The sequence below is a fragment of the Tursiops truncatus genome, chromosome 10, assembly GCF_011762595.2.
Source record: "Tursiops truncatus isolate mTurTru1 chromosome 10, mTurTru1.mat.Y, whole genome shotgun sequence".
Classification (NCBI taxonomy): Eukaryota; Metazoa; Chordata; class Mammalia; order Artiodactyla; family Delphinidae; genus Tursiops; species Tursiops truncatus.
In genome coordinates this window covers 10,461,359-10,486,184 of record NC_047043.1, presented here as the reverse complement: position 1 = coordinate 10,486,184, position 24,826 = coordinate 10,461,359, and the positions used below count along the sequence as shown (strand labels likewise).

The following is a 24,826-nucleotide window of genomic DNA, read 5'->3' as shown; positions in this document are numbered from 1 at the left end:
TATAATTCCTACTAACCTTTTATGAAAGTGTCTACTTGCACCTTAATATTTTTAATTCTTTATATGTTGATAGCCATTTTCACAGCCATATGCCCTCTCTTCTCTCTTACCAGCACTTTGTAGCTCTCTTATGGCTCATAACACATTCTTCTTCCCTCATGTATTGTACACATATGGGTGGATAAGAAAACCACTCCTAGAGGACAAGGACAATCTCATTTTTCTTTGTATCTTCTAGGCTGGTGCCTTGTGCATTTCATTCCTTCATTCAAGAAACAGTAGAGTTCACACAACGGACCAGTAACTGAGACAGGTGCAGTAGGCATTCAAAAAGCTCACTGAACTGAACGCCGCTAGTCTCAGATATCTTTTTATACCAGTAGGTCTCATTTAAAACTCAAGTCCCTACGTTTGAAATTCCAAGATTGAGATTTTTTAATCCTATGATACACTAATCCGGAAACAAGCTCTGAAAGTTTAGATTTAAATGTGTGGACTATATAAGCGCTGTTCCCTCGGCCCTGTTAATAATTCCTTAAAATGCACCCCAGAGATAACACGTTGGGGGACTTCGGACGGGGAAAGTCTGGAAAACCCAGGGCAGTCCGGTGGTGCACGGACTTTTCATGGGCTTCTGAAGGGCACCAGGGTAACTATGTCTTTATAAGGACATCCGTGTATGTCCTTATAATTATGCAAATCGTGGCAGCGCCGAGCTCATTCCAGTTCCGAGAGGGTCCACACCCACCTCCTGGTCTTCCCAGTCGCCTACACCGAGCGGGCCGGGCGCTCGCTCTGGACCAGACTCGCCTCTCCCGGGGTGCCTGCCCCGCGGGATGAGCTCTGCACCGCCCCGGGCGCCCGCCGCCCAGCCCCTCCCCCAGCGCGCACTGGGAGCCCAGCCCCGCCCCCGGCGCGAGCCCGGAGCCCCGCCTAGCCGCTCAGCTCCGCCCCCGGAGAATGCCCGGAGCCCCGCCCATCCGGCAGGAAAGCGCAGGCTCGGCGCTACCGCCCACGCTCGCTCCTGCCGTCGGTGTCTGGCTGGGGCCGCGCGTGACCGGCATGAGCGCGTTCGCGGGCCAGTGACCGCGTCAGGGATGGACTGCGGCTCCGTCACGAACGAGAGGCCGAAGCGCCGCCGGCGGCTTCTGCTCTCCCTGGTCGCCGGCCGCGGTGGAGGCCCTGGAGGCCGCGGCGTTCCCACGCGCCACCTCCTGCCCGGGCTCCTCGGCGGTCTGGGGGCGCTGCGCCCCCGCGCCCCGGCGGCCCGCGGCGGCGCGTCACGTGCCTCCCCGCTGCTCCTCCTCCTGCTGCTGCCCTCCCCGCGCCTGGCTGCTGCCTCCCCGCGCCGGCCGCTGGCGGACTGGGAGCGCTCGCGCGCCGGGCCCTCGGCTGCCCTGGCGGGGCGCGGCTGCGCGAGGAGGTGCCAGCCGGGCCTGGCCCCGGGCGTCACCTGTGCGGCGGGCGCGGTCCACCTGTGCCTCGGCCAGGTGGCCGCCCTCGCTTCCTCCAGGAGAGGTGAGGGCCGGGGCGGCGGGAGCTGGGCGGGTCAGCCGAGGTCGCCGGGCTCCTCTGGGCGTGGGGATGAAGGTCTGTCTGGTCCCGCCCTCTGGGCCACGCAAACCTGGGCTTCCTCGGGTGAAAAGACCCGAATTATTCGGAATGCGGGCACCAGGTGTCTGGCGCAAAGCGTGATGGGCTGCGGCGGGGTGGGGTTGGGGGCGGTGCGTGCGGACACAGCGCACGCGCGTTTGTAGAGCCGTTTTGTCAGGTGCACAGCGTTTGGGGGCTCGGGTGAAGGGGTGTGCAGGAAGCTGGCAAGTTGAGGCTCGAAGCTCTGGGAGACGAAGGGATTGTTTCACAATTTAATTGCAAACTCTCGTGGGTTCATTACTCTGCCTGGCACTTTTCTGGGAACTCGGAATGGTTATCAGTCAACAAACTCTTTTCCTTCTTGGCGCTTAATTGTAGCAGAGGAGATTAATATATATACATATATAATAATATCTGGTAAATGTTGTCGGAAAAAATAGAGGGGGTAAAGGTTAGGAGGTGGAGTGGGCCTTCAGTTGCTAATTTAAATGGAGTCCTCGGAATAAGTTTGCTTCATTGAGAAGTTGGCATTTCATTAAATACTTTAAGGAGGTGAGAGCAGTCACGGCCTGCATGAGATTAGACTCAGTTTACTAGATTACAAATTGCCGATTAAAAAATCATCCGGGAGAATCCTTATTAATTAGCAAACTTGGCAAAAATCTAACTTTGGATAGTCTATGCATATCCATCAGTGGCTCTCAGTAACTACGCTGATGGCTGTTTAAGAAAACGTTTTTCTCAACAGACATGCTCGGTAAATGTTAGTTGCATCTAAAATTTAAGAATACCTTTGGCGGGGCTTCCCTGGTGGCGCAGTGGTTGAGAGTCCGCCTGCCGATGCGGGGGACGCGGGTTCGTGCCCCGGTCCGGGAGGATCCCACATGCCGCGGAGCGGCTGGGCCCGTGAGCCATGGCCGCTGGCCTGCGCGTCCGGAGCCTGTGCTCCGCAACGGGAGAGGCCACAGCAGTGAGAGGCCCGCGTACCGGAAAAAAAAAAATACCTTTGGCTGGGGGAGAAACTGGTTGGTAGTGCAAAGAGTGAAAGCAGCTTTATGTCCAGAGGCTGGGAAATGAGTGGTGAACTCTGTCAGTGTCCTGCAGTACCTGTGAGTCTTTATTTCTGTACTTAGCCTTTTGTTGCTCTTTTTTTGACAAACTGGTAATTTGTGATTTGGTTTCCTCTCATAATTCCATCAGCTAATGAGAATTTTCACCCTTTGTCTTCAGGCTAGTGGTCTGTTTGGTGTCCAGGGTTCTCAGTAGAGCTACTTAGACTTAAGGATGTTTATGAATAGGAAATTTGTGCTCAGTTTCCTCCCCTGTCCAGGGCTAGCTTTGGGCTCAAATAGGGTGTGTGGTTTCACATCCTTTTGATATGCTGATGGCCCCCCCAAAAGGAGAATTACATATTACACTTTAACATAGCTCTCTTTACTTATTTCCTGGTTATTAGTGGGAATTCATTGTTCTTGGGCCTCGTTTTGTTGTCACAATAAAGGAGGAAAAGTGAGTCAGAGGTGTTCCCAGTGCCAGAGTACTGCTGTGTCCCCAGGCGCTGCCCTATGATAGAGGCAAGACGGAATTCACCCTCTATCAGCCAGAGTTGAGGGCCAAGTGATGAGTGACTAGGCCCTTTCTCCTCTTTTCAGCCCACAATATATCTTTGAAATAAGCTTGCTTGCAGTTTTGTTTTAAATCACATGAATGATTATTGTTATTAGAAAAAAGGAATTTGGGACTAGAATAATCCCGTCACTTTTCACAAGCCAGTTCTAGACCCAGATGTTCTCAAGCTGTCTGACCCACGGGACAGTCCAGCACGGTTCTGAAGTGGGCAGGGTGGCTTGTAAAGAGATTATATATATACATTTATATTAATATATATGTATATATATTATACATTGCACCTGTAAGAGGTACAATCATTCATTCATTCATCTATCTACCATCCAGCTTGGGCTGTTCTGTGTCAGGGTCTCTTCTCATGGAGGCCCAGGGCTGGAGATAAAGGATGGAAAAAGAGGTGCCAGATTTAAGTGAGCGCCCTTAACGTGAAAAGGGAAGACCATAGGTGAGGAGCAGAAGGGGGTTCATCTCAAACTCTCTTTCTAGATAGTCTCTAGATTTGGATCTTAGAATTCTTGCAGTTGAATTTTCTTTTAAGTTATTTCTGGCCTGCAGTATACCAGGCCCTCTCCTAGTGACACAAAAATAACTGGCCGCTCTGGGGGAGCTTGGACTAATATACAGACATGGGAATAAACGTAAGTGCTGTGGTAGAGCTATCTGTACCGGGCTGAGAACACAGATAAGGAAGCAATAAAGGTTGCTCCCTGACCTGGGAGGAGGGAGCAGAAAGAACCTTACAGGGTAGCATAATGCCCTGCCCGGAACATAATGAATGCTTAGCACGTTGTCACATTGGATGAGGAAGGGTAAAAAGGATGCTTAAAACTTACCAGTTGAGAAAGGGGAGCAAGCCAACCTTAAGGATGGAGTACCAAGGTCTGCACGTGCAGTAAACAGAATAGTTTAGGTGGCTAGAACAAAAGCTGAAACGATAAGTGGCTAAATTAGGACAGGCTTTGTATGCCTTGCCAAGGGCCTTACACTATAGGCTAGTGCTTCTTTGAATCTAAACACCATCCGGCCCACCTTTTTTTTTAACCATGAAACACACACATGCATACACGAGTTGTTGCATTTTATATTTTGTCAGTCTGCAAACCGTGTTTGGTACAGAGTGATTCCTGGCTCTCTGGTACTTACCTTGGTGCAGACTGTGACCACAGCCACCCCACTTCTTCCACGTTGCTAGTAATTTGGGAACCACTGCTGTCGTCTTACAGAAAAGCAGCAGGTCTGTAGGGTCCTGTCCATGTCACATTTTTTGCTTACTTGGAATTTCCTTTGAGTGTTTACGGGTTGAGAATAAGAGTTGATTAGCTGAAGTATTTTTCTGGTCATTTAGGACAGGTACTGAGAAAACCTTTGAACTTTGAGTTAGTAGATGACTATTTTGTCTTCTCCCTCTCTTCTACAACACCTGGCATCATGGAAAAGTAAGAACAAGTATGAAGCAAGATTTTTATATAGCTATGTTTATTACATTTAAATGAAAGATTTTTTTATTTTATATCGTCCATCATTTTCTGTCAAAATGCCTTTTTTAGTGTGATTGTAAGGAGGTATTATGTTTAAATGTCCTTTCTTGACAAAATTACAAGTTCGCATTGCAATTGTTCTGTTTTTTTAAAGCTGTTTTTTGTGGTTTGTGGAATACAAAAGCCAGGAAACCATTACTATCTACCTCTTTCAAATGAGCACCTTGAAACAGGTTTACAAAACAGGTTGGATCTGTGGTTAAATGCACAGAAATCCATAGCAAAGGTAATATATAAATTGTTAGAACACATCTCTCCAAAGGTAGGCTTTTGCAAAGACAAGGAAAGAAAACTACAGACCAATATCTTTATGAAAACACTAGCAAACCAAATCCAGCAATATGTAAAAAGGAGTATATACCATGACCATGTGGGATTCTGTCTCAGGAATAGCAGGTTCACTTAACATCTGAAAAATCTATTCATGTAGTACGCCACATCCACAGCATACAGGAGAGAAACTACATGATCATCACAAAACACAAAGAATTTGACAGAATTCCATACCTCTTCGTGTTAAAGAACACTTGACAAGTTTGGAACAGAAGGGACCCGCCTCACCTTATAAAGGGCATCTGAAATACCCACAGCTACCATCATACTTAATGGTGAAAGAAGGAGTGTTTCCCTCCAAAGTCCGGAGCAAGGATGTCTGCTGTCACCATTCCGTTCAGCACTCTACTAGAAGTTCTAGCCGGGGCAGTTAGGCAAGAAAATGAAAAGGCATCCAGATTGTAAAAGAAGTAAATTATCACTGTTCACAGATGACATGACCTGGTACATAGAAAACTCTAAGGAATTCACTAAAAAAACTATTAAAGCTTATAAACAAATTTAGCAAGATTGCAGGATACAAGATCAATATACAAATTGTACAAAAACAAAAGTCAGTTGTATTTCTATGTACTAGCAACGAAAAATCTAAAAAACAATTCCCTTTACAGTAGCATCAAAAGGAATAAAATACTTAAATTTCACCCCAAAAAAGCACAAAAGTTATACTCTGAAATATATATAACATTATTAAAGAAATTAAAGACCTAAATAAATGGAGAGACATCCCAAGTTCATGGTTGGAAGAATTTAGTATTGTTAAGATGGCAGTACTCCCCCAAACTGACCTACAGATTCAACACAATCTCTATCAAAGTTTCAAGTGGCTTCTTTGCAGAAATTGATAAACTGATCCTAAAATTCACATGGAAATGCAAGGGACTCAGAATAGCCAAAACAATCTTGAAAAAGAACAAAGTTGGAGGACTCACTTCCTGATGTCAAAACTTACTACAGAGTTACAAGTAATCAAGAACATGTGGCACTGACAGAAGGGCAGACATATAAATCAATGGCATAGAATGGAGAATCCACCGATAAATCCTCCCACTTACAGTCAGTTGATTTTTGATGAGAGTCACAAGACAATTTAAGGGAGAAAATAGTGTGGGACAACTGGACCTCCACATGCAAAAGAATGAAGTTGAACCCCCATCTCACACCATATACAGAAATCAACTCAAAAGGATCAAAGACCTAAATGTGAGACCTAAGACTGCAAAACTCTTAGGAGAAAACAGATGTAAATCTCTGTGTGCCCAGATCAGCCAGTGGTTTCTTAGATACGACACCAAAAGCATAAGGAACAAAAGAAAAAGATAAATTGGACTTAATTAAAAAGTTTTGTGCTTCAAAAGGCACCATCAAGAAGGTAAAAGCCAACCCACAGAACGGGAATATTTGCAAATCACACATATGATAAGGAACATGTATCTAAAATGTATGAAGAATGCTCTTAATTCAGAAATAAAAAGATAACCCAAATTTTTTAAATGGGCAAAGGGTCTGAATGGATATTTCTCCAAAGAAGATGTACAAATGGCCAATAAGTGCATGAAAAGATGTACGTCATTAACCATCAGGGAAATGCAAATCAAAACTACAATGAGATACCACTTTACACCCAATAGGATAATTGTAATAAAAAAGACAGATAATAACAATGTTGAGGATGGAGAGAAATTGGAACCCTCAGACAGTTAGTCCTTCAACTGATGACGAGGTAAAAAAAAATTGGCGTATCTATACAATGAAATATTATTTGGCAATAAAAGTAAATATGCCGACATACTACACTGGTGGATGAACCTTGAAAATATCACTGTATGTAAAAGAAACCAGTCACAAAATATCACAAATCCTAATGATTCTATTCAAATGAAATGTCCAGAGTAGGCAAATTCATAGAGACAGAAAATAAGTGATTGCTGGGGGGAAGTAGGAAGATGAGGGGGTGATAGCTAGAGCATAGCTAGAGGGTATAGGGTTTCTTCGGGGATGATGAAAATGTTCTGAAGTTTATTGTGGGATGGTTGCACAGCACTGTAAATATACTGAAAACAAGTGGAGTATACATTTGAAATGGGTGAAGCATATGTATCTAAGTTATGTCTCAATAAAGCTGTTGTAAAAAACCAGATAGACTTTTGAGGTATGCCCTGTTTTTTCATGGTGCTGAGTTGCTTTTGTTTACCATCAAACATCCACCTGTTTACCATCCACCTGTTTTGAACTGTATTGTCCTTTCCATTCTAGAGCTTAGCGTCTGTGCTGGGAGCCTGCATCTGGAGAGCAAAAGGAGAGATTTCACCTCTTCTCGGAGTAGGAAGCTCTACTTTGACACCCATGCCTTCGTGTGTTTACTCGAAGAAAATGGTAATCCTCTCTCATTTGGTTACTCAGTGCCATAGAAAAACACTATAAATTAGGACTTCCCTTATGATCTTATCGAATTTCTTATATTTCTCTTTGACTTTTAAGTCTGTAGGTAATCTTTTGGTCAGTCTCCATTTTTTAAGTCCTTGTTTTTTGTTTAAGGACATTTTTGCTTCATCCATACAATTGAGACTTTTCTCCCACATACTCTCTTTGTCCAAGTGAAGCGTATGTTTATAATATTACTCTGGAAGTATGGTATTATAGGTGAAAAATTAGACATAAGCCAGCAAAACTCAGGAATGATTCCTGTGACAGCTGTCTAGGCACGAAAGTGATGGTTTTATTCCTGTGCATCTTGTGTGCTTTAAAATTTTTGTGAAATTAAAATGTTGCTGAGCAACAATTATTGATAATTCCAACTTGTGATTTTTTAAAAATATTCAGACTTTTCCTCTTACTGCTGTTGAGTTAACTAATGTAAAAGATTGCTGTGACATGTATGAGTTATTGAAAGTGCACTTAATATATAGGTAGCATTCTCATATTTAATCTTATCTAGACAAATACAATTTAATACACATTATAATTCTCTCTGCTCTGACACATATATTCTCAAAATCAGAATCTCAGATATCATAGCTTATGTCTGAAATAAATCTGTGTTTTGACTTTATTGTATAGTTATTCATCCTGTTGTGTGTGTTCATATCTGAAAAGCTGCCCTGTGTAGACGTGCTTTACATGCCCAGGACACTGTGTTGGGGTGGATCTTTCTGTGCTTATGTGGGACGGTTAGCAGCTCTGGATTCGAGCTCTGCCACGTTCCAGCTGCTTGGTCTCACAGTCCTTTCTGCCTTCTCAGTTCCCATTTCTCCCTTGGTAAGAATTCCAAAGAGCCCTTTGAGTGTTAAGTAATGTACTTGAATGCACTTTGGGAAAACTGTCACATGCCCTGTGATAATTTTTACAGCTTTTCTTCTCAAACTTGAAACAGTTAGCCTTTTTCACCAAGACTTCTTTCAGCTCAGAATTTAAAAAAGAAAAGTAAAAGTGAGAAGAGGGGCATCTAAAATTATCTTGTTAAGCAGAAGTCTTTCTACTTTTCTTTTTCTTTCGTTCTGTTTCTTTTTCTTTTTTCTTTTTGTTGGACCTGTGTTCTTGTATTCAAAGTAACCAACTGTAAAAAGACATCTTAGAGATAATAGGGGCATCTCAACATACACTAGATGTTTGATGATATTAAAGGAACATCATTAATTTAGTTATGCGTAACTATGGCCAGGTAGCTGCAGTGGTCCCAAATCCTGTTTCCCAGTGTGAGGTGGTATTTGTTTCCCCTCCCCCCCTTTCAAAATCCATTTATTTATTTATTTTTGACAAATTAGAAATAGCAGATGTTGAGTGTTTAAAATATGATGTTTCAATATATGTACTGCCTGCTTTTCTTGATTTTCAAACCCTGGCCCATGAATATTTGCATATTTCAAGACCAGTGATGTGAAGACCCCACTGGATGTAGGGTGTGAAGGTGCTTACATGAATGATGGGTGTCTGCGATGGCTGGGTTAGGATAAGGCCAGGAAGGACCCCTCAAGGAATGCTCCATCCTTTATCCCTTTTTCTCTCCAGAGTTATGTCCCTTGATTCACAAAACTTTCTCTGTGTCTGTAATCTCACTAGCCCTGATTCTGTCCCATTCTCTCATTCCTACAAAAAAATTAATTTGCATATGGCAACCCAGGAGGTTTTCAGACTTCTCCTTTTTCTTATCCTTTCTCCTCCTATAGGTGGTTCTAAATTATAAGGCTTTAAAGTTTCTTTTCTTATCAGCGTAAGTTCTCTTTGGTCTCCCTCTTTCTGTTCTTCATAATTCCCAAACCTAATTATGTTTAACTATGAACTCTTATTAATAAGTTTTAAAATTTTCAAAAGACATGTTCATTTTTAAAAAATTAGGAAGACAGAAAAGAAACAAGAAAAGCTACTCTGAATCCTAGTACCAGAGTTAAACAGTGTTCACATTTGGGTGATTTTTTTCTAGCTGTTCATGACCCACACATTGAAAATTAAAGGATTTTGAATAAAGTGAAAAGAGTAGGTCTTTGGAGGTCTTTTTGTCTCCTTAAATTTGTTGCTTTCTTTTTTTTTATTATAAAATATGCTTAATCTCATCCAAATTGAATCAGTTATAACTTTATCCAAACAAATGTGCCATGGATTAATTACAAGAATCAGTAAATTCTTCTGAAGTTCTTACAGCTGGAAGTATTTTTTTTTTTTTTTTTTTTTTTGCGGTACGTGGGCCTCTCACTGCTGTGGCCTCTCCCGTGGCGGAGCACAGGCTCTGGACACACAGGCTCAGCGGCCATGGCTCACGGGCCCAGCCGCCCTGCGGCATGTGGGATCTTCCCGGACCGGGGCACGAACCCGTGTCCCCTGCATTGGCAGGCGGACTCCCAACCACTGCGCCACCAGGGAAGCCCGTAGCTGGAAGTATTTAACGGAAAGAATTGTATTCCAGGGACTTATGCATCTTAAGCATTTAAAATTAAGCATTTTAATTAGAATTTTCAATGTGAAATATGTTACTACCTAAAGTTATCAAAAACAGTAGCACTGCTGAGTTGAGTCTTTAGGTAATTCAGTTCAGCAGCATTTATTGAGTATAAAAGAATATATTTTTTCCAGTTTGAGCCCCCCCCACTCGTGATTGAGGAAAATTATGGAAGAAAAATATAAGAGCCAATTTTGTCTTTTAACATTAAGTAAATTAACAGCTGAATTATTATTTATATAGCCACTGATTTGACTGATTTGTGCTGGAAATAAAATAAGCTTTCTCTACTTAAGTAAATTATTTTTTACTAACATATACATTTTGAAATTAAGGAAGTCACATCCATTGTAGAAAATTTAGACAACACAATTACCTAGAATCTTTGTTAAATTACAGAAGAAATAAATTGTATCTATAGTTTTGAGTCTTGCATCTTTTCACTTGACCTTGCACTGCAGGCATCCCCTGTGTCATTATGCATTCTCTTTTTGAAAACCTGGTTTTTGATGGCTAGGAGGGACATCAGAGCTCAGTCATCCCAGCCCCTCATTTTACACGAGGAAACACTCCGATGTGTCCTACTTGTTCCAAGTGACAGACACATCACAGCCTGTGGCTAGACTCTACCCTCCTGCTACACTAGGCTTTCCACCTGCTTCTGAATTCAGACATCCACTTGCATGTGTCAGTTTGCATTCTCCCCCTTTCTATGAAGGATTTTTTTATTCTGGCAACTAGAGTCTCCTGAGTGACTGTCTTTGTGTGTTTGCCTAGGGTTTACTACTCAACAAGCAGAAATCATTGTCTCTGCCTTAGTCAAGATCATGGAGGCCAACATGGATATCGTCTACAAAGATATGGTCACCAAGATGCAGCAGGTAGCTTTGCTGAGGCACTTGAGCAAATTTGATATCTAATGAGTGTTATTTGTAATATATGTTTTGGGATAATATTCTGTTGAAAAGCATATAGTAATTTTAACATAAACGAGAGACAGATGGTTACAGTGGCATAAAAAATATTTATTCAAAGCTATTTAGTCAGCTGTTACAGAATCACTTAGGTTTGAAAACTGACTATTCTAGTCAACCGTGCTTTAATAAATGGAGATGTGGCTAGAATTACAGCAGCTGGTCCTCTGACTGCCACCCTTTTAACTGTGATTCACTTGATGCCGACACTGGAAATGAGTTCTTATTCTTTTCTCATTTTCAGACAGAGGAGGACCTTGCTGAACCTCTTTCTTTGTTCCCATGTCCTTCTAGTTTCTCAATAAGATGATACTGGGTAGAGACAGTAGGAGGTAGAGTTCCTAGGCCAGACTAGGTTATATGTTTTGTTTTTCTTTTCCCAGGAGATCACTCTTCAGGAAATAATGTCTCAGATTGCCAATGTGAAAAAAGATATGATTATTTTGGAGAAGAGTGAATTTTCAGCCCTCAGATCAGAAAATGAGGTAAAACTAAAGAACCACTCATATTTACCAAATGCTTTATATTAAGACATTGAGATATGATATACACACACAGAAGTGTACAAACAAGTGTACGTCTCGATGAATTTTCAGTATAGACTATCAGTCAAATCAAGAAATAAAAAAAATATATATATTAAAAAAAAAATAGCCGGTGACCAGTGCCCCAGAAGTGCTGTGGACGCCCCCTTCTGGTCACACCTCTCACAGCGGAAACCACTATCCTGGCTAACATGGCTATTGAGTGGTTTGGCTGTTCCAGAGCTTTATCGGATGGAATCACAGCGTGTCTTGCAGTGATAGGTCATTCTTTTGCATTGTTCATAGTATTATAGGAATATGCCGCGTTATTCTACTGCGACGTATATTAGAGTTGTTTCCAGTTTGAGGTTATTATGAATAAGTGCTGCTGTAAAATATCACTTCGTTTCTTCAAGTGTGGTGTTTGGGATCAGCGTTTAAATAAGTGCTATCTTCGTGTCTTCCTTTATTTTCAGCCCTATTTAAAGTCCCATGAAGGAAGTTCATTTATTATCTGTTGGTCTTAATCTTATAAGAAACTGCCTAGCAAAAGATCCTTCTTTTGCTAGGAGAAGGTAAACTGTGAAACTGTCAAAGTTGTCTGGAAGTCAGTTATTTGAGGGCAGAATTAGTTCAAAGAAAAATTGAAGGAGGAATTAAAGCAGGGGCTCTGAAGGGAGATGAATATATTGAAAACCGTTGTGTGACTAATTTTATGTGGCCTTCAAGATGGATTAAGACATATCTCAAGACACACCATGATTGTAGTACCATCCTGGCACGACAGTCATTTCTGCCACTGAGACTATTCAGTTATGCTTGTATTCTGAACGTGGCCGAATTTGTGTTGAATGAGGAAAGAACTTGTTCACAAATACATGTTCTAATAGTTGTTTATTATGTTTTTCATAATCTTCTAAATATATCCTTGACATTTCTTGTTAATGTGTTTTTAGAAAATAAAACTTGAACTACATCAGTTAAAACAACAAGTAATGGTAAGATCTTCATTCCTGTTTGCTTGCTTGTTTATAATTACATAAGCTTAGTAATAAATATAATGTCCAAAATACTTATATGTTCTTAAAAACTTAATTCTGTGTTAAATATTTGTGTGATGTGTCTCGAAAGTACACATTGGAAGATTTAACCAAGAACATAGCCAATGAATAAGTTACTGATGTCTGTAACCAAATTCATTAAGAAAATTGCGATCTAGAAGGAATGAAGTCATTTTTAAATAAAAAATTTTCTAAAATAGCCACCTGGAACCCTTAGATTATCTTAGGAGAGACTGTCTTTAGAGAACTACACGTGATTTTAAACTGCTGACTGTGCGAGCTGTTTGATTTTTTTTTAAGTCGAAAGGACATTGATGTTAAAGAAGAAAAGGTTTTGATGAGTGTCAGTAGGAAGACTTTCCTTAAACCTGAATTTAATATTTTACTTTTTTGAGTCCATCTCTGCTTTCCAAAGTTGTCCAAGGAACAGCTTGATTCATAAATTTCACAAGGTGATTGCATTGGGAATCTTGAGGTTAAAAGCAACAATAACCCACTCTAGACTGACTTAAACATCAAAGGGGGATTATTTGTATATATAATTGGGAAGTCCCAGCAGGGCTGACTGCAGACGTCGCTTAGCCAGTCTCCTGACCCCGCTAGTCTCCAGCTCTGTTCCTGTGCGCGCCCCTGGCCCGGCCCTTTCCCCCGTCCCCCCTTCCCCCCTTCCCCTTAGCCCCTTTGGGTGGAGCAGTGGAAGCAGCAGGGAAGGCGCACATCCTCAGAGTTTGGATCTCTTACTTTGGATTTCTTTCTTTCTTTGTTGTTTGCCCTCCCACTAGGATGAAGTGATCAAAGTCCGAACAGATACCAAATTAGATTTCAGTCTAGAAAAGAGCAGAGTAAAAGAATTGGTATGTTTCTTTACTAAAACTATAGTATGAATTAATTTCTTTGCAGGATGGAACATTTGGTCAAGTCTGTTTACATACCATTCAGAAGTATTGTTAAATATTTACCTGTATATCATTGTTAGACACAGTTTTTTCTTTATTTTGACTATATTTTGAATTAAGGCTTAAATTTGATGCTTTCAAAAGTAACACTAAAATTAAAATCTTGGTCAAAGCAAGTTTGAATCTTGTATGTTTCAGAGATACTAAATTATGTGTCACTTAGGCATGAATAAAGAAATTGAATTCAATCTTGATCTATTTGATATTGACTTAAACCTCTTCTGGTCCCGATTTTTCAAAAGTTAAGTTGATTATCTGATTTGAATAATATTAAATTATTAATATTAAATAACATTAAATTCTATGTTAAAAATTCAAGATTTAAAAAATATTTCTATGTAGTTTTTTTTTAATAGAGAAATCTTAATGACTTTACTGCATTGTTTTAAAGTGCAAATTCTAAATGATTCTTGAAGTTATATCAAATTGAAATTTTCTATTAGGGAAAGTAGTGCTATATATTTGTTACCAAAAAGATATCACAAAATGTGGGTTGTAAATAAGTGGAAGGGATAGATATATATATATATGTCAGTACAACAACTTGTGGGATCCATGCCCAAGACCTAAGAAAACTGGGGGAATATTGCTCCGCTTCCCTTTGAAATGCCTGTTTATGTGCATTTCAAAGGTAATACATATAAATACAATGTTTTTCCCTCGGGGCTTTCACAGTAACTTCTTGTAAATTTTTAAGTTTTAATGAGATAGAATTGACATACAACATTACATTTCAGGTGTACAGTGTAATGAGTCAATATTTTTATATATCGTGAAATGATCACCACAGTAAGTCTGGTTAACATCCATCACCCACATAGTTAACAAAACTTTCTTTCTTATAATGAGAATTTTTAAGATCCCCTCTCTTAGAAACTTTCAGCGGTACAGTACAGTATTATTAACTCTAGGCACCATGCCGTGCATTACATCCCCAGAACGCAGTTATTCTGTAACTGGACGTTTGTACTCTTTGACCCCCCCTTCTCCCATTTCACCCCCTCCCCGCCCACCTCTGGCAGCCACCAATCTGTTCTCTGTATCTGTGAGTTCGGTTTTTTTGGGTTCTTTTAGATTCCAAATATAAGTGAGATCATATGGCGTATGTCTTTCCCTGTCTGACTTAGTTCACTGAGTGTAACACCCTCCAGGTCCATCCGTGTTCTTGCAAATGGCAAGATTTTTTTTAATTTTATAACTGAGTAATACTCCATTGCATATATATATATACGCACTGCGTTTTCTTTATTCATTCATCCATCGATGGATACTTAGGTTCCTCCCACGTTTTCGCTATTGTAAGTAATGCTGCAGTGAACATAGGGTACGATAAGTTGGATGTTTTATATGTGTTGGGTTGCCTCTAGTGACTTTTAACCCGTCTGTCTTCTTGTTCAGGCTGTATTTGCATTTCTTTATTTATTAGTTAGATACCTTTTTTATTCTCAGCATAAAAAGAAATGGGGCATATACAGCATTTCGTACTAACAAAGAACTGGATGCACATGCAGAAACTGAGTATTCACAGTTTTTCATTGTCTCCTCATTTTTCACAAGTTACTTTTAACCAAACTGTGCTACAATGATAAATGAAGCTAATATTGAAATTCAAACAAGTACTTAAGTGTGTTTTGAAACTGCCTCTGGATTTCAAGAGTTAAGTTGAGCTTTGTTATACAGAATAATTATTATGTCCGTGTTACCTGTCTTTCTAGTCTTGAAACGCTTTTAACCTTGAAGATTAAATCACTTAGTATTACTAAAATATGTGATGATCACTAGCATATGACTAGTATCTAGAAGAGGAAGAACTCTTTTGGTTACCTTTGTCCTCAGGGTTGTAGACTTAGCAGGAATTCCTTATTCACTTGATTTAGGAAGATTCCTGTAGCTAACCGAGCCAGAAAGAACTTCATTAGGAGATTGGGAGATAGGGGATGTGAACATGGATTAAAGCCAGTGAATTTATGTGACTTACTAACCTAGCTGAGAAGTCGTTCTTGGTAATCCCAAATTCAGATTACTCTGAAGTGCAGGACAGTAGCATATTAGTATGTAGCTAGCATGAATTTAACTGCACTGAGGAAGATAAGCTATTCAAACCTCTCATTCTCTTGTTTAATAAAGTTATAATACTGTTTCAACAAAATTAACTGTGGTGATATTTACAGCCAGTTTCAAAAGCAATGTAGCCCGTAAACTGCTTTGGGGTGCAGGGAGATGGAGCTATATAGATGTTATTTTAAAAATCATGGCAGTCTGTCCTACAGAGTGAAGTAAGTCAGAAAGAGAAAAACAAATACCATATGCTAACACATATATATATGGAATCTAAAGGGAAAAAAATGGTTCTGAAGAACCTAGGGGCAAGACAGGAATAAAGACACAGACGTAGAGAATGGACTTGAGGACACGGGGAGGGGGAAGGGTAAGCTGGGACGAAGTGAGAGAGTGGCATGGACATATATACACTACCAAACATAAAATGCTAGTGGGAAGCAGCCACAGGGAGATCAGCTCTCTGCTTTGTGACCACCTAGAGGGGTGGGATAGGGAGGGTGGGAGGGAGACGCAAGAGGGAGGGGATATGGGGATGTAGGTATATGTATAGCTGATTCACTTTGTTATACAGCTGAAACTAACACAACATTGTAAAGCAATTACACTCCAATAAAGATGTTTAAAAAAAATCATGGCAATATCAAGACTTAGGTTTTTCCTTTCTCTTGTGGTTGAGTCAATATTGACTTAGTGAAAACTGGAGTTTTAAGAGGTGCGGAAAATCCCATTCCACCCTGCCCTCTGGTGGTGATCTGGCGCATAGCGCTTTCCCTCTCTCTCTCTCTCTCTCTCTCTCTCTCTCTCTCTCTCTCTCTCTCTCTCTCTCTCTCTCTCTCTCTCTCTTTTTCTCTCTCTCTCTCTCTCTCTCTCTCTCTCTCTTTCTCTCTCTCCCCCCTCTCTCTCTCCCCCTCTCTCTCTCTCTCCCTCCCCCCTCCCTCCCTCCCCCCCTCCCTCCCTGGAGTTGAGCATTCTTTGGTCCTGCAGCTGGTTCTTGGTTTGGGGTTTTGGGTTTTTTTCTTTTTTTTTTTTGCTCCTAAGCAATGCTGTTTCTATACTTTATCCCCCTAGTAGTCACAGGGGAACACTGTATAGCTAGAAAGTTTCTAGATACTTCAAAACCATTAATTTTTTCCCCTATAACAACGTTAATTTATTGAAGTTTTTTAATTCTTCACTTAAATTATAGATTTTCATTTGCTCAGTTAAATCCTAACACCCACCACTAAGGAGATGTGTCTGATTTTGGTCTCAATGTCAACAGAATTGCACAATATCTTTGCATAGATATTAATAGCCAAAGGCAAGATACCATTTTAATTCTGGGTAGAACTAGTCAGTTCCCTTAGTAACACTGGATTGTGACAATGCCCATGTGGGTTTGTTTTTTGTTTTTTTCAATTAAAACCAACATGTGATGGTTTAGTGTATTTCTTGTATCTGTATATTTACATAGTGTTTTATAATCACAAGGCGACATCTATGTCACAGAATAATATTCCTTGAAACTTTTTTTTCCCCAACTTTATATCTTTTCTCTCTTCTGTCTAAGCCTCAAATAGTGACCAATTTTGTTTGTGGTTACAATGGGATAGCTCCTAAATTGAATTGTTACCCCACTTATTTCAGCCCTCTCAAAGCCAAAAAGCATATGTCCATCTAAATTGGTCCCAGGGAATGCTGTTATAATAGTGGGAGGGACCTAGAGACAGACATCCCAGCAAAGAGATGAAAAGAGAAAACCAGCAGAGAGTGGTGGAGGATGACAAAAGGGAATCCAGATGTTGGAGCGATGAGTGAATATAAATAAGAAACCCCAAAACACAGATCAAAAGGAGAAGGCAAGTAGGCTACTTTACCCTAGGGGTGGCTTCTAGTGGTACATATTCTTGGAATTACTGAGACCAGAATATTTAAGGCACCAGAGGAGGAGAGAGAGGGGAATAAATCAGAATCTGACCTGTGTTACGTGTTTGTTTCAGTATTCATTAAACGAAAGGAAGCTGCTGGAAGTAAAAACAGAAATGGTGTCATTGGTAAGAAAAGATTCACTTTGCATCTTGCAGAACTGAAACTCTACCCGTGAAGCACCAACCCCTCCTTTCTTCCTCCCCTGGCTGCCACCATTCTATTTTCTGTTTATGAATCTGACTATTCTAGGTCCCTCATGTAAGTGGAATCATACAGTATTTGTCCTTTTGTGACTGGTGTATTTCACTTAGCATAATGTCCTCAAGATTCCTCCATGTTGTAGCATATGTCAGAATTTCTTTCCTTTTTGAGGCTAAATAATATTCCATTGTATGGATGTAGTAACATTTTGATTATCCTTGTGGCCATTGTAAATAATGCTATGAACATGGGCATACAGATATCTACTGGAGTTCCTGTTTTCAATTATTTTGGGTATATATACCGAGAAGTGGAATATCATAGGGTTTTTTGGAACATAAAATACTTAATTATCTTAATGAAACTTTAAATCTCAGTGATTGAAGAATAATAAGGAATGGAGATGTTTTATTATATTTTTAGCTTATGGCATGCATAACTTATTTACCATCCTATATTACCTGGGACCTTTGAAACCTGCAAGAGACTTCCATGAGAGAACACTAAACTTTTCCTCTGGAATATTTTACTCATCCAGGCATTTATTTCCTTATTCATTACCTGAATTATTCATCACAGGGAACCACTTACTTGCCCTAGGACTTTTAGTGAAGTATTTCCAATGCTTTTATGCATTAATGAAATCTTACAAACCCTTTATAACATCAGCCAAACTTACCACCCTTTGGGAGTTAATTGTGTATCTGGTTTAACTGTATTATATTTGGGAAAGAACGCATATAGGTCCTTGGTATAGCCAAGCCTCATAATAATAAAACACTTGGCATTCGAACTATAAAGGAAGAAAACTTTTTAAAACTGAATAGAAATAGCATCAAGGGGAGCGCTGTTGCTTTTAGATTGCCTGAGATTCCATTCATTTTGTTAAAGCACTTTCTGTATACCTTTCACTAAGAGGAATTCAGAAGGATGAGGCTTAGTCATTGCCATTGAGAACAGACCAGCTTCATAATCTTAATCTTATTTGCAGAGCAGTCTATAATTTAAAAAGCTTCCCTCCATCAGTTATCACACTTGATTCTCTAAACAGCTTATGTGACGGCAGGGCCAGTGTTACCTTTTTCTTTGTCTCAAACAGAAGGAAACAGGCCTAGAGATAGCTACAGCCCTGACCAGTACAATACAGCATGAGGCTAGTAGAACTCAGACTAAAGCCCAGGTCTCCTTAGTCTGACCCTGCTGGGAAGGGACTCTAGGACTAACAGCAGAGGGGATGCATCCAAAGTGGTTTAATGCTGTGAATCTTTCTTTTAAAAGCACGCCCAGCAAGATCGGGCCATCACGCAGACAGACAGGAAGATAGATACCGAGGTTGCTGGCCTCAAAACCATGCTTGAGTCACACAAGCTTGATAATATTAAATATTTAGCAGGTAAGCCATTTTGTATCTAGATTAGTTAAAACAAGCTGAAAATAAATTTAAACAAAAAAAAATTTTTTTTTAATTTTTTGGCCATGCCACGTGGCATGTGGGATCTTAGTTCCCCGACCAGGGATCGAACATGTGCCCTCTGCAGTGGAAGCGTAGAGTCCTAACCACTGGACTGCCAGGGAAGTCCTAAAATAAATAAAATTTATAAATTAAGTCAAAGACAGATATTGCATTTGGTTGATTCTAACACAATTTTTTTTCATGTTTTAACATCTCTGAAATTGGAAGGCATCTTACAATTTCCAATAGATGGAATATCATACAATAATTGGCATTTTTTCTTTCTTTGTAAAGTACATGATTTTATTTACTACTATTGATGGAATCTTAAATTTCATGAGATACTGGCATCGAACTATAGTTATTTGGAGTTATTTTTCGTAACATTCGAGATGGAATATTTTACAGATAGTTGAGTTGTGATCTTTTCTGCTTCAATGGGTGACACTCCTTATAAGGTGTTATTTTCCTTTTGCAGTTTTTGAGCCAAAAGAGGGAAGGAAGATTCATATACCAAAAAATATTACTTAGCCATTATTTTAACTCAGATTTAACATTTTGGATCAATCAATATTTTGAAGTCTAATAGTATTTAGAAGTAGGATTTGCTCATCAAGTTAGAAGGTGTGTCCCTGTGTGTTACATGTGCATATACTTTGTGACCACAGAATTTTTGTGATTCTGTACTTTTACTGAAAAGTTTTCTTGGATATTGGATGCATTTGTACTTTCAAGATGATGGTCTCAGGTGTGGGGTTTTCTAATAGGCAGGTGTTTCATGGGATGTGGCACATCAGTGAGCAAGCCAAGTTTCTTGGGTTTGGTTTTACTTTCTTGGTGGAAAAGTGTCTGTTTTCTTAATAAAAAGATGTTCCCGCAAGTAATCGTTCATAGAACTAATACTATGCACAATTGTTTTTTTTCTTACAGGATCTGTATTTACGTGCCTAACAGTAGCTCTGGGATTTTATCGTCTGTGGATATAATAAAGTATCTATTTAAAGAGCATTTTATTGTTTTGCCTTAAAATACCAGATTGCTGTGCTTTTTTTCCCTCATTTCCAATTTTAATGCTGATTTTTAATTTAATGCATATTATTTATTGTATGCAAATTATGGACATATAACCAAGGCAGAGAAGTGAGAAATTTCATAACTGCTTCTTCCATCTTTTCTGTTTAGTTGACTTTATAACTCTGAGTGGTGGTGGACGAAGCAAGGAAGACTCCACTCAGCTGGGCCAGTGAACTTGGTCTAACCTTTGGGACATACCAACAGTAAATATTTGTATAACTCTCCACAATTTTAAATCTTTTGTTTTAATCGAGGATTGGGGGTCTCCATTTAAAAGGCACAGGAGCTTTACTAAGTGCTGAAGAATCATTGTAACTGAATCCTCTTCACCTGCTGACCCAGACCCTAATGTCAGCCGGTTGTGTTTCAAGGTTGTTAGAGGTTGTGTTAGAGGTTGTTTCAAGTCCGCTTGGTTGGTAGCCTCATGCTACATTGTACTTTACGCCCAAAAGAGATTTTTTTCTTGTAATTTCCACTGTCTTAGTTATTATTCTGTTCATTTTCTGTGTGCCTTCCAGCTAGAAAATCTTGTTGCCTGATGAAGCACTGTGATTGGGATGCAGACTCTCTCAGCCTCCTAGAGTGGTAACTTCCTCTCCCTCCCTCCCTCCCTCCCTCTCACTTGGCCCCTTCTCCTCTCCTCCCTCTTGGTGTGAGAGTTGTTACAACGCCTCAGGTGTGGCACTGCCTCCCTAGAGAACAGGCTCGCCCTCGGCGTGGAAGTCTACTTCAGTCTGTGGGACAGGCTTTCTTCCTTCTGGTCTTCCAAGGGAGGCACAAGGTGTAACTTCTGTAGCAATATCTAGATGTGTAGATAGTGCACGTACTTTCCAGAAATGTCTTTAATGAATACGCCTTTGCCCATTACAAGCTCAGGTCATAGGCTTTGAAAATTAGATAATTTTCATGCCAGGTATCCTAATCTAGGTTGATTTCTTTGGTTGTTAAAGACATTCTCATACCAACCTTACCTCTGTATTTAAAACAAATTCCAAGATACAACTGGGGGTATTTTGGAGACGCACATTCTCATCTTACTTGAATGACCTGCACGTAGAGAGAATAGCATTTGAGAAACGATGACACTGAATGGCACCTTCCTGTCTTTCTCCACATGCACACGTGTGCATATAACCTGGTCCAGTGGAGAAACCACATAGAGACTTCTGGATCAGACTGGTACAAGTGCCCATCGTCATTGTTCCATCCACACTGGTGAAAAGTTACCCTCTGTCCTTTGGGTGTCATTTCTAAACTTTGTAACGTGTAAGCCATTGCCTTGTTTGAAACATTTGTGTAGCATAAAGATTCTGAGCTCCAGATAAGTATAAACATCAAGTACTTTGGCATGAGTGGTGTAAGTTTCAAAGTGAATAATAATTTAATCTTTTTTCAACTAAATCCAAAATTATCTTAACTGGCTCATAAAAACATTTTATAGATATATTCTTCCCCTTTCAGAGAAGGAGCCCCAGAAAATACTGTACATTTTCCAACTGCGCTAAGTATTAAAGAGTTAAGTAAATGACATACCATTCAGACCACCTTTGCGATATAACTTTGGCTAGTAGGAGCCTGAAGGAGCTTGGAGCACAGACACTCCTCCAAGAAAAAGAATCCCCCAGAGGAAACAGTACTGTATGCAATTTTGTTTCAAAGCAAATAATAACTTTTACAGGTTAAAAACAGAAAGTGAAGTGACCTTATATCCTGACAAGATATTTTTTAAATAACATTTCAGTTGGGTGACTTTCTGTCTTCTGTCAGAAGTATTCCAGATGACATTCCTACTGGTGATGCTGGGGGCCACATCAGTCTGTCAGTTAATTTGGACCGCTGATTTTGCTGCAGAGTTCTCTGCAGTACGGAACAGCCCCCCCACCTTCCCTGCCTTGGGCACAGTGCACTTTCCTTTTGGTGACCTGGATTGCATGCGTATACGGAGGCTGGGAGGGTTCAGGACCATATTCCCTTTCTTTAGTCACGTGTATTGTATTTGAAAAGCATAAGAGCCAGAAATACAAGTGTACCCTTCCTGGTGTGGACCCAGACGTCTGTGAACACGTAAGTGACTGGGACTGGACACGGTGTGATGGCTCCTGAGCTCACCTGGCTTAGAGGATGCAGGTCACTTTAGGAAATTCGGCATTAGCACTCATAAGGGGGAAGATGCCTGGCAAAATTCCCAGATACCCTGCGTCTAAGCACACGGGGAAATTAGCCATAGCAAGGTCCTAAAAATTACCCCTCCAGGCACAGGTGCCTAAAGCAGAATGTCAGGTGGACAGAATCTGTATTTCCTGTTCATGCACAAATCACTTAGGAGGTTCCTCCGCCCTCCTGCTTTCTCTCCCCTCCCCTACTCTTTATCTTTTTTTAAAGAGCTTAAACTCCAACCCCACTCCTTTCCTGGACCCTTAATAAGCGAGCCTGTTTGTGTGTACCGTTCTTCACAAGAAACCTGAATTTTTTTTTTTTTTTTTTTTTTGCGGTACGCGGGCCTCTCACTGCTGTGGCCTCTCCCATTGCGCAGCACAGCCTCCGGACGCGCAGGCTCACTGGCCATGGCTCACGGGCCCAGCCGCTCCGCGGCGTGTGGGATCCTCCCGGACCGGGGCACAAACCCGCGTCCCCTGCATCGGCAGGCGGACTCTCAACCACTGCGCCACCAGGGAAGCCCCAAGAAACCTGAATTTTGATTTCTGTGCTGGTCTTAGTCCTCCGCTGGTTTTCCAGCTCAGTATCTAACAAAACTCAGTCTGAAGGTCTTCATCTTTTCCCTTAAGTATGCCAAGTACCTCAGCTGAGAAGTCACAAGTTCAGGAAGAAAGGCTTGACTCAAAGCAGCCATCTTACTGGAATTTGTCTCTGAACTCTTTAAAAACCAAAATCCTGAGCTGCGGTGTCTATGTCGCTGCCTGGGTGGTGTCCCTTGGCCGCCGCATGGAGCTACGGGCTCTTCCCTCTGCTCCAGGCTCCTCCTTTGCAGCCTCTCCTCCTGTTAATTAGCTGTGTCAGCGTTGGCAGGCACCTCTCTTCCTCCCCCCTGCTATGCTGTGTTCTTAAGAATTTTGGCGTCATTTCTGAACAAATGTCATATAGATGGCACTATGGAGCTCATGTCTAGAAAAGTGGCTCTTAACATATGTTTATCAAATGTGTTGTGACTTTTCTGACACTAAAGCAAAAACATGTTAATCAGGAATAATTTATTCTTTATATAAAATGTTTGAGACTGTTTAGCCTTTTATCGGAATTTCATTTGGAAAATATCAGTCTTTCTACAGATTTATAACCTATGTTCCTCTGCTTATAACCCAAACCATTTCTTAACCCTTTCGTTACTTAAGCAAATATTCAATTACATTTTACTATATAATAGAGTGGGCATATTTTTATGATATAAAATAAAATATTTAATTCTCTAGATGTGACTGATATACTTTTCTATCTGTTCCAATTGAATGTGAAAACTACAACTTCTGCCTACACTGTATTTCAACTATTATTCCCTCCAATTGTGAATGGTAACATTGCTGTATTATTTTTTAAATCTAATACCTAAACATCTGGATTTGCATAGAGGATACGTTTGAAAGTGATCGTTTGATTTACAAAATAAATTTTTTTTACTATTCAAAAGAATTCTTTTTGCATGCTCGTGTAAAGTGCTTTAACTCCTTGCTTGAGGGGAAATGAGGTTTATACGCAAGTTTTTAAAAACTGCTGAAGATTCAGGTTACAGGTGATAAAATCCAAATCAGACTAGCTTGAGCAAAGAATTTGCTTTTCTTGGCTTACACGATCAAAGTTCAGGAAGAGCAAAACGAAAATGCCATCAGAACTCACCTTCCGGCGCCTCACACCTCTGCTTTTTCTCTCAAACCAACTTCACGTGTGGAAGAGCAGCCAGCACATGCCCTAAGTCTTAGGATGGGAGAGTTCCACTTTGGAAAAGCCTGGAAGGAAGACTCCAGAGCAAGTACCTCAGGTAGCAGCTAGAGGAAGGGCCCTGGGTGGGTCCTCCACGCTTCTGCCCCCGGACCTGTTCAGCAAACGTGCCACCTCTGAAAAGTTGGGCTCTTCTGAGCTTCCTGCAGAAGCTGACCTTCCACGGGACAGACGTCTGCTCGAGAGGAAAGCAAAGGAACGTGTTGGGAAAGTGGGTAAATGAAAGCCTGGAAATTAATTTTAGATACCATTTTCTCCAACCGTGAATCTTAACTCAAGTTAGAGAGTCACATAAAAACCGCCTAGGTTTGAGGGGGAGCCGTCAAGTTTCTCAAAGGCCCTACATGATCTGCAAACCCAGTCTTCGTGTGAAAATGGTGTCCCAGATGCTGGTCACCCATCTGCCTTCTCACCTCAATCCCACTTTCGCATCTGTGATGTGCAGACAAACTAAAAATCTGTTCTTTGCCATGGGTCTTTGATTTCTTTAAAAGTAAGAAAATTGTTTTAAAGAAAGACATTTTTAGGAACAGCTTTGTCTCTGGAATCTAAACCCCTGGCGTTCCACAGCAGAATCTCACCACCGTTCAGTGTGCTGGCAGCCATGTCTCTACCTTAGTTCTGCAGTTTCCACTGG

At 40.7% G+C, this 24,826-nt stretch overlaps 1 protein-coding gene across 1 annotated transcript; it reads left to right on the top strand.

Annotated features, from left to right (window-relative positions):
• The first annotated feature begins 821 nt into the window (after positions 1–821).
• On the top strand, positions 822–23,883 carry MCUR1 (mitochondrial calcium uniporter regulator 1). Its single transcript, XM_004318106.4, has 9 exons — positions 822–1,518; positions 7,350–7,469; positions 10,804–10,907; positions 11,384–11,485; positions 12,481–12,522; positions 13,368–13,439; positions 17,582–17,635; positions 18,990–19,104; positions 20,095–23,883. The coding sequence occupies exons 1-9, from the start codon at positions 837–839 to the stop codon at positions 20,148–20,150; spliced, it is 1,347 nt and encodes a 448-aa protein (XP_004318154.2). The 5' UTR covers positions 822–836; the 3' UTR covers positions 20,151–23,883.
• The last annotated feature ends 943 nt before the right edge of the window (positions 23,884–24,826 follow it).

What these genes read in the sequence shown, in the direction of transcription:
- MCUR1 (XM_004318106.4), top strand. Translation starts at nt 837, where the DNA reads ATGAGCTCTGCACCGCCCCGGGCGCCCGCCGCCCAGCCCCTCCCCCAG. An exon ending in TGGTCACCAAGATGCAGCAG is followed by an intron (nt 10,908 to 11,383) that starts GTAGCTTTGCTG and finishes TTCTTTTCCCAG; the next exon opens with GAGATCACTCTTCAGGAAAT. An exon ending in AGTTAAAACAACAAGTAATG is followed by an intron (nt 12,523 to 13,367) that starts GTAAGATCTTCA and finishes CCCTCCCACTAG; the next exon opens with GATGAAGTGATCAAAGTCCG.